This window comes from Dictyostelium purpureum (assembly GCF_000190715.1).
Source record: "Dictyostelium purpureum unplaced genomic scaffold DICPUscaffold_328, whole genome shotgun sequence".
Taxonomy (NCBI): domain Eukaryota; phylum Evosea; class Eumycetozoa; order Dictyosteliales; family Dictyosteliaceae; genus Dictyostelium; species Dictyostelium purpureum.
Window position 1 is genome coordinate 26,059 of NW_003519664.1, and position 9,921 is coordinate 35,979.

The window sequence follows — 9,921 nt, forward strand, 5'->3', positions numbered from 1 at the left end:
TCATATCTTTTTTAAAAAAAATCTATTTTATGCAAAAAAAAAAGTATAAATAAAAAAAAATATTATACACTTTCGATAAAAATAATAAATTATAAAAGTAACAAATAAAAATAATATTAATAAAAGCATCTATTAATAATAGAATATCATAAATAATAATAATAAAATAAAATGTATAAAATTTTTACAATTTTTTTATATGTATTTTTTTTAATTTCAGAAATAAGTTGCCAACAAATATTATATATTTCTAAAAATGGAAATGATAATATTGCAATGTGTGGTTTTGAACAAAATGGAGCATGCCTTTCAGTTCATGGAGCCATAGAATCATATCAAAAAAATGTTGTTAGTGGTTTAAATATAAATACTAATTTAACAACATTGCCACAACTAATATTAGATATATCTTCAGGAACCTACCAAGAAAATAATACAGTTTTAAACATTTTTGGTTACAATTTAACCCTTCAAGCTAATGAAACCAATGGGCCAGTAGTTTTTCAACAAAATCAAACATTTTTCGAAATTAATCCACCGATTATATGTCCATGGACCAACCCTTCTCTTAATAAATATGCCAATTTAGCAACATCATCGGTCACATTTAGCGGTATTCAATTTATTTTGTATGACAATCAAAATACAACAGCACCTCTTCCATTATTGTTGAATAATGTAGAGTATTCAACATGTTCAGATTTTAACACCCCAAATGTTGAATCATTAACACAGATAGAAATTTTCAATTGTACATTCACCGGTAATCAAAGTACAGCATTGATCAATTCAGATTATTATGGTGTAATGAGCAACGGCTATTCTGAAATGATATTTAAGTTTGGGGGTTTGGTAAATCTTGATATCCAAATAATTTCAAGTAGCTTTGTTAATATCTCAGTATCCGCCATAGATTCAGCTTTGATATCAACAATTAACAGCCATAGTCCATATAACCTTTTAATTGATGATTGTTTATTTGAAACTATAGATCTTTCATACCCCTCAACTTTAATAAACAACACATTACCCCTTACATTTATTGGCACCCCAAAAAACTCAGTTACACTTTCAAATTCTTTGTTTCACTATTTTTCTAGTATGTGGCCAGTTATTTTCTTCAATGGAAGTTCAGATGTTCTATTTGATAATATAGAATTTAACACATATTCTATTGGCAGCTCACCTGTTTTTAAATTTCTTGGCTATACTAATCTCTTCGTTGATAGTAGCAATTTTTCAACCAACTTTCCAATCGGAGAGGGTTCAAGCTCTTCATCAACATCCATGTTTTCACTAGACTCTGTAATGGCAACCTTTGTAGGAACTTATTTAAATGTAAACAATGGTAATCCTTTTGATCAACATTTAACAAAAGATACATTCAACATTAGCTCGCTTATCTATCAAGAAGACTCTAGCCTCGTAATAAGAGAATCATTTTTAAATACTGTAGTTTCCAATTTTATCACTTCAAGTGGTGGAAGTATTTTTATTTTTGGTACACAATATCAAGGTTTAGATATGGATGAATATACTTTTTATAATAATCCTCAAATAAGCATCAAATGCACACCATCTAACCCAACCGTATTAAATGGTCCAGGTACAAATCCTTCCAGCTATCATCCAGAATCATGCAGTGTCCCATCTCTCAAAAATCAAATTGGTTGGTATTTCTTAGCCGCTGCTATAGGTATCATCATAGCTGTTTTTATAATGATTGTTTTGTTCTTCTCATGTAGACATAAATTATCTTACAGACAAATCAACTAATTAATAAATAAAGAAATTAAATTTTTTATTCAAATCTAAATTTTCATTTTATGGAAATAAATAAAAATTAAAAAATAATTAAAAAAAAATAATTTAAAACATGAAAGTGGGGAAATCTAAAAAACTGCATACGGATAAGCTCTTTCAAAAGTTTGGAAGTTATGAATTTATGCCTTTCTCCATTGGTTTTCACTTCTTAAAATTCTGCACTGAATGTAAACTTTGATGCTCTTCTTTAATTGAATCTATATTTGGTCTTCATCAACAAACATTTAATACTACAATAATTCTACCATAATATCTTTAGAACCGGGTGGTACATCTATTAAAAACATGACACATTTCGTTCAGTTATATAACCATAGAAGATTTGAAAAGTTCGATTATGGCCCATCGCTAAATCTGCTGTATTATTGTCTATTTTATAATTAGAAATAAAAAAAATAAAATTTTTTTATTATATTTCCTTGAAAATCGAGAAAAAAAAATTTTTATCAAAAAAAAAAACAAAAAATAAAAAAAAAACTTTTTTTTTTTTCAATTTCTTTATTTTTATCACAAGGTGCAACCAATTCTACAAATATAAAATGAAATATATTTTTATTTGTATATTTATTACCTTATTATTAAGTGGAATTCAAGCTTATTCCTCCTCATCAGATGATAATTCTGTTACATGCACCTATGATCCATCATCATCACTTTTATTAGTAGAAAATAGTGGTTATTCCAAAATTGTTTGCAAGAGTAGTGGTAATACCTATTGTTATAATGATGATTTTACTTGTTCAGCCAAAAATGGCTCTGTCACATGTTCAACTAGATATAAAATTTCGTGCATTTCAAATATTATTCAATGTAGCGTAGATAACCAATTATCATGCAATGTAAATAATACCCACCCAGCCCCAACAAATCCACCATTTACCTCAACAACCACTGGTGGTTGGAATCAATCCACTACTGGCCACAACCCAATGACAACCACTTCTGGTGGTTGGAACCAATCCACTACCAACTCAATGACAACCACTGGTGGTTGGAACCAATCCACTACCAACCCAATGACAACCACTGGTGGTTGGAATCAATCCACTACTGGCTACAACCCAATGACAACCACTTCTGGTGGTTGGAATCATACAGTTGAAGTGCCAGTTTTAACAAGTGGAAGACCATCCAATAGTTTTGAGTCTGTATTATCATCAAACTCAAACCCAAATACTGAGAGTAGCTCAAACGACTCTTCAAAACAAGCCATCAACATTTCATCATTATTATTTTTAGGCTTTATATTATTGTTATTATAAACTATTTAAAAGTTAAAAATAAATATTTATCAAACAAATTAAAAAAATGTATTTCTAAAGAAAAAATTTTTTTTTTTTTTTTATATTAATAAATTTTTAAATTAGATTATATAATTGTAGTTATATAAATAATAATTAAAATTAATATTTATTTATTTTCTGTTTTTAGTTTTTGGGGTCTACCTCTTTTCTTCTTTGGTTCGGCAGTTGTAGAAGATGCAGTCGATGTTGTTGATGATGTTAAATTGAAATCTATTTGTTGTGGTGTTGATGGCTGTTGAGGTGTTGGTGGTTGTTGAGGTGTTGATTGGTGTTGTTTATTTGGAGGTATTGGTTTAGGAGGATGATGGGGTGTTGGTGATGTTGGTATATGACTATTTGAATCAGAGTTTTCTTTGATTGGGTGTTGACTATTAGCATCAGCAGTTGGTATACTTTCACCGGTTAATGATTGGGTCGCGTTTTGTTCAGTTGTATTTGATGATGAGTGAGAATGAGAGTGTTTCTTATCTTTTTCCCTCTCTTTATCTTTACTTTTAGTTTCTGTTTTTTTAACCTTTTTCTTTTTCTCTTTTTCCTTTTCTTTCTCTCTTTCTTTTTCTTTTTCTTTTGCTTTTGATGATTTTTTTGTTGAGCTAGATGATGTTGATGTGCTGCTAGATGTAGATGCTGTAGCTGGGGATGTTGATGTATTTGGTAAAAGAGTAGTTGGATTTAATGTTGGAGTACCTGTAGGTGAAACAGGACTTGTAATCGATTGAAAAATAGGTTGGAATTGTTGATTCGATGCTTGACCTTGTTGTTGGGGTGTTTGAGGTAATGTTAATGAACCTTGAGTTGGAGCTAGTTGTGGGGTAGTTACTAAAATATCTTGATTTTGTTGCTGTTGATGCTGAATTTGTTGTTGTAATTGTTGTTGAATTTGTAATTGCTGTTGAATTTTTAGTTGCTGTTGTTGAATTTGATATTGTAGATGTAGTTGTTGTTGTTGAGCGAAATGTGCTGGATCGGTTGCAACATTTTGAGTTGGTGCTACTGTTTGGTGTGCATTTTGTTTTGGGGGGTTTTGTTGTTTGACCACTGGTTTAGGGTCGATAAACAATGAAAACTCGGTTTCTTCCTCTATATGTCTTGGATAATGACCAAATAAACCCAAACTTTCCTCTTGTTGCTGTAGCTCCTCTTCCTCATCCTCTTCCTCTTTCATAATAACATCTAGATCTTTTATACAACCACTATTGATTTTATTCTTTTTAATGCTTTCTCTTAATTCTTTTTCATATTGTAAATTTAATTCGAATAATGGATCAAAAGATATACCCTTCTTTTTCTCTTCTAAATAATCGCGAAGTGCCAAGATACCTAAACTATTACCAAATAACTTGCTGATCAATGAATTTAATAAAAGCTCTGGTGGATTCTTTGTTGATGTAGGTAAACCATAGTTTGAATATTGCGTATTAAATATTTTACCAATTTTACATATAAATGATCCGACAATATCGGTAAACACCAGCATTGTCTCTTGCGTTATACCCTGTAAACATGATTCCATAGTTATTGATTTAGCTATTGATTTTGTTAAAATTGAATGAGCCAAATCATTATTTAATTTGTTTGGTGCTGCTGTAGTGGTTGTTGTTGTGGTAGTGGATGTGGTGGTTTTATTTAAAGCTGACTCTTTTAATAGTTTCTCTAATGAATTTGATTGGTTATTTGTTGTTGATGATGGTGATAAATTTTTACAAAGATAATCTGATTTTAGTGATGGTATACAATTTGAATAGTGACTAATTTCCGGAAAGAAACCAACATTTAAATCTATAAAGTCTTGATCCATTTTTTGTAATGGTGATATTATATTTGGTTTATTGAATGAAGATCCCTCTTTTTGCAATTTTTCTTGCTCTGATTCGCCATCATTACTATACTCTTGTTGCTGTATTAAGTCTAAATTGTAATATGAGTTCATAAAATATGGAGTTCTAATGAATGCCTCATGCTTTTTAAATGGCAAGGACTGTTGATCTATAAAATACTTTAACTTTCTAACTCTAATATCTTTGGTTAATTCTTTATATGCATTGATCTTTTTAGATTTTTCATCTTCAAAAAATTCGTTTTCGTTATTACTATTATTATTATTATTATTATTATTGTTGCCATTATTTTTATTTTTATTTCTGCCACTTTCTTCAGGTGATGATAAATTGTCTTCAGATGAGGAAGAATCTGTTATTGGGAATAATGATAATGCTGATGGGTCTACTATAATTTCTGACTCGTCCAACTTAATATCTTCATCTATTAACTTTTCTGATTCTTCAATCTCTCTTTCTAATTGCTCCTCTGAAGGTAAAAGACTTAATTGATGTTCAATTGATGTAATTGAATTTTTAATTTCCTCTTCAGATTCTTTGACCTCCTCTATAGGTTTGACTAATGTATTTTCTAATAAATCGCTAACATTTTCATCTACAATATCTGTACCATTTTCATGAGAACCTGTTGTTGATGAGGTGGTGGTGGTGGTGGTGGTGGTGGTGGTATTAGTTGAACTATCGCCATTTTCATTGGCAACCTGATTTGATGAACCTAAAGGAGGAGTTTGAAATGGTGATAATGGACCTGGTGGTGATGTTGATGGTGATGAAATATTTGATGATGATATAGTTGATGGGGTAAATGGTGATGTTGAAATAGATGGAGGTGTATTTGATGAAACTGATGGTGTGGTTGGTGATGTTTTTTGTTTTTTACTTGCTCTACCTTTTTTAGATGGTGTAGTGGTGTTGGTTGTCATTGTCGTTGTGGTTGTCGTAGTATCCATAGCACTATCTTGGTGATCACCATTTAACTCTGTTACTTTTATTGAATCTGTAGTAAAATCTAAATCTCTAACATTTTTCATTAGCTCTCTTGTCTTCTTCTCCATTTCTTCGGCATGATTAACATACATTCTACTAGACTATAAACAAAAAAAAATGTTAATATTGATTTTATAATTTAATTAATAACACAATAAATAAAATTTAACTTACTGGATCTGTATTATACATTCTACAATTTGTAAATATTAAATTTAAATCCAATTGAAATTCAAATTTACTATTGTATTCACACTTTTTTAATTTTTTTGAAATTAAGCCTAAATCCATTGGTTTCTTGATGATTTCATAATAATTTGGTGCCTCGGATGGTCTAACCTTTGAAAGAAACGGATAAGAATGTTCAGAGAAATCCTTTAATTGAGTTAAAACGTTATCTAATTGATCGTATAATTCATCTTGACCTTCATATTTGAGACCATTCCATTTATTCTTTGTCACCTTCACATCTGTCAAAAGCGATCTAAATACTCTATTTACATTCGGCCTAGATCTCTTCTTTTTACCATTATTACTTTGCTCTTCTTCATCGATTATTTGTTGCTCAGCTTGAGTCTGTTGTTGCAATAATTGCTCGGCCTGTTGTTTCTCCAATTGTTGTTGTTGCTGTTGTTGTTGTTGCTGTTGTTGTTTTTCTAATTGCTCCTGTCTTTCTCTTTCTTTAGTCTTTTCTTTTTCTTTTCTTTTCTGCTCCAATAATTCCCTGTGTATTTTTAGTTGTTCATTATATTTTTGAATGGAATCGATCTCTTGTAGCTTCTTTTCTAAAAGTAGGGTCTTTTCTTGAAGTTGATTATTTAAAACTACTTTATTCTCTTTTATTATGTTATTTGACTCTATTATCAGCCTTGCGTCATCTTTTTCTTTTAATTTTTGATGATAAATTATTAATCTATTTTGTTTTTCTTGATGCTTGTATTGTTCGATCTTTTCAATTTCTAATTTTTTTGAAATAATTTTTCTATATTTGATATAATCTTCATAATCATATTCTAAACTATAATATACATCATCTATTATCATTGATTTACTATTATTTTCAAATGTTGAAGTGGTATCTGTGGTGTTTTCGGTTGTTATTGATGAACTTTCTTCACCCTCTTCTTCCTTTAAAACCTGATCTAATATACATTGAACTTGTTTATCTGATAGTATATCATCGCAACCATTTACAATTGATTCAAAAGTATTATTATTACTATTATTCTTTTTATAATCTTTTTCTATTTGTTGTGTACCAGGTAGTTGTTTTGGTGTTTGTTGCTGTATTACTAATTCTACTTCACCTTTATTTGTATTGTCGTTTATTACTTTTTCCATTTTTTATTATAGAAAGGTGGAGTAGAATAGTGTACTATTATTATATGATTTATATATATATATAATACGGGTGTATGTGTGTTGGTTTTATGTGTAGTTATGATTATATATATAACATTAGAAAATAAAAATATACATATATAAATTAAAACAAAGATTTATTTTCTAATATCCATTAGAATTATTATAACTATTTTTTTATTATTTATAAGATTATAAAAATATTTGAAAAACTCGTTTAGGTGATTAATTTAATAATCTAAAAATGTAAAAAAAATAAAAATAAAAAAAAAATTAAATAAATGAAATGAATTGAAATGAAATAAAAAAAATTAAAAAAAAAATTTTAAAAATTAAAAAAAAAAATTAAAAAAAAAAAAATTAAAAAAATTTTTTTTAAAAATTAAATTAAAAAAAAAAAAAAATATTAAAATAATAAAAACACACAAATAAGAACCATCAATCAAAAAAAAACTACTCTTTAATAAATCAATAGAAATATTATCTCTTATATTTTATTTGTTGTTTTCATTTCTTTTTTTTCTTTTTTTTTCATTTACCAAAAAAATTTTAAATTTTATTTTTTTTTTTATTTTTATTTTTTTAATTTTTTTTTTTTTAATTTTTTTTTTAAATTTTTTCGTGTTTTACATTTCATATTTTTTGTTGTTGTTTTGAAATTATATATATTATTTATTGATATATATTATATATATTATATAAAATGTCATCAGTATCAAAAGTTGGTTTCATTAAAAGTGCAGTTAGACCACTTCCAATTTATCAACCAAAATTTTATTTAGATGAAAAAGCAATGTCACAAATTGTAGATCAACCAGAAGATCCAATCGAATGGGAAAATCACAGAGCATTTTTAGATGATGAAGATGCCACTCATATGAAACCATCACGTCAAAGATTCATTAGACAAAAAACAATTAAAAAATTCAAATGGAATCATTTTGTATATGATTTTTGTAAAAACTATGAAGCAATCAGAGAAGAGTAAATAAATCAAACACAACAATATGCATATTCAAAACATACACATACATACAAAAATAACATACAAACAACACATAATAACAATTACCAATAATAAACCATCGGAATATACATATTTATATACACAGAATCTCACAACATAACATATTCAAAATCATATATAAATATAAAAAACAATAATTTTTCACCATAGCAACAAACCTATGAAAAAATATTAACTTTTTTTTTTTTTAAAATATTTTAGAGCAAGAGAAAAATCAAGAGGTACCAAAACTTTAGCAAGAATTGAAAACTCTCACTCATGGTTAGGCGAAAGATAAATTGTTCAATAATAATAAATATAATAACACAACAGAAATAGTAATATAGATTTTGGAAAAAAAAAAATGAAAAAATAAAAAAAATTTTAAAAAAACTATAACTACTCATTTATTTATTTATTTATTTATTTTTATATTTAAAAGTATTAATTATTATTTTAAAAATAATTAATCATGGATTATAAACCTTTATTTATTTACTTTTTTTTTTTTTATTTTTTTTTTTGTTTTTATTATATATAAATATTTTTTGATGATTATAAAATTATAATTTGATACTATTTTATTATTATCGTTATTGTTAATATTATTGTTAATAGGTATTTAATTGTTTTTTAGCTTTTTTAGCTTTTGTTCTTGAATCCAAGTCTGGTAATCTGTAACAACTTAATATGATATTTAAGAAATTGATGATAAAGAAACCAACTAAAAAGAATATATCCATACCAGCAGCACCTCTTAATAATACGTAAATATCTCTATTGTTTTTATAGCATTCAGTGTATTCGGTACCCTTTCTTAAATATTCACAAATAATGAAAATGACCACAGAGACACCAGTGTATAAAAAGAATGAACTGAAACCACAATCTGAAACTATATTAACAAAATGTCTAGGTTTCTTTAATTTCATAGTTTTGTGGAAATACCAAGAGTATGCAATATTACCTAAAAAAATAAATATATAAATTATACAAAAAGTACCAATAAATGAACATTCTTTTCTCCATCTTACACCAGTTAAAATAATAAGTGCAACTAACATTGGAATATTAACTAAAAATGAAAATACATTGATCCATGGGAAAGGACTATTATAAAAATTGAAAAAAATAAAATTTAATATTAAAGTTATATAAAGATGATAATGATAATGATGATGATGATGAATGTTTGATCTTACCTTTTACTCTTAATCCATAATACAACCCTATTTCTTTTATAACCCTGCTTGACTTTATTGATTCTTTCCTCCCATTTTTGCTCGTCAACCATTTCTAATTCATTATTGGCCATTTCTAATTAAATTTTAAAAACTAACTAATTTCTAGAAAATTTGTTTTTATCTCTTTATTTTTTAATCTTTAAATATTATAAATCCTCTATCTTTTTCTAAAAATAATAATAATATTAACAATAATAACAATAATAGTGTAATACTAAAAGGTTTTATTTAATTTAATTTAATTTAATTTTATTAATAAATAAAAGATAAAAACCAAATAAACAACTAATAAATAAAATAAAAAAAAATAAATAAATAAATAAATAAATAAATAATTAAATAATAAAAAAAAGAAT

The 9,921-nt window shown here is 26.8% G+C and overlaps 4 protein-coding genes across 4 annotated transcripts; 2 read left to right on the forward strand and 2 right to left on the reverse strand.

Moving 5' to 3' along the window:
- Window positions 1–171: 171 nt before the first annotated feature.
- On the forward strand, window positions 172–1,776 carry DICPUDRAFT_82858 (uncharacterized protein; the record flags this gene model as incomplete). The annotated part of the gene is made up of 1 exon (XM_003292190.1): window positions 172–1,776. One exon carries the CDS (start codon window positions 172–174, stop codon window positions 1,774–1,776), a length of 1,605 nt encoding a protein of 534 aa, XP_003292238.1.
- A 1,458-nt stretch (window positions 1,777–3,234) lies between these two features.
- On the reverse strand, window positions 3,235–7,294 carry DICPUDRAFT_156942 (uncharacterized protein; the record flags this gene model as incomplete). The annotated part of the gene is made up of 2 exons (XM_003292195.1): window positions 3,235–6,054; window positions 6,128–7,294. The coding sequence occupies 2 exons, from the start codon at window positions 7,292–7,294 to the stop codon at window positions 3,235–3,237; spliced, it is 3,987 nt and encodes a 1,328-aa protein (XP_003292243.1).
- Window positions 7,295–8,018: 724 nt separating this feature from the next.
- DICPUDRAFT_40224 (uncharacterized protein) lies at window positions 8,019–8,619 on the forward strand (the record flags this gene model as incomplete). Its single annotated transcript, XM_003292191.1, has 2 exons — window positions 8,019–8,299; window positions 8,544–8,619. The coding sequence occupies 2 exons, from the start codon at window positions 8,019–8,021 to the stop codon at window positions 8,617–8,619; spliced, it is 357 nt and encodes a 118-aa protein (XP_003292239.1).
- A 313-nt stretch (window positions 8,620–8,932) lies between these two features.
- DICPUDRAFT_40221 (uncharacterized protein) lies at window positions 8,933–9,636 on the reverse strand (the record flags this gene model as incomplete). Its single annotated transcript, XM_003292196.1, has 2 exons — window positions 8,933–9,431; window positions 9,524–9,636. 2 exons carry the CDS (start codon window positions 9,634–9,636, stop codon window positions 8,933–8,935), a joined length of 612 nt encoding a protein of 203 aa, XP_003292244.1.
- Between the last annotated feature and the right edge of the window lie 285 nt (window positions 9,637–9,921).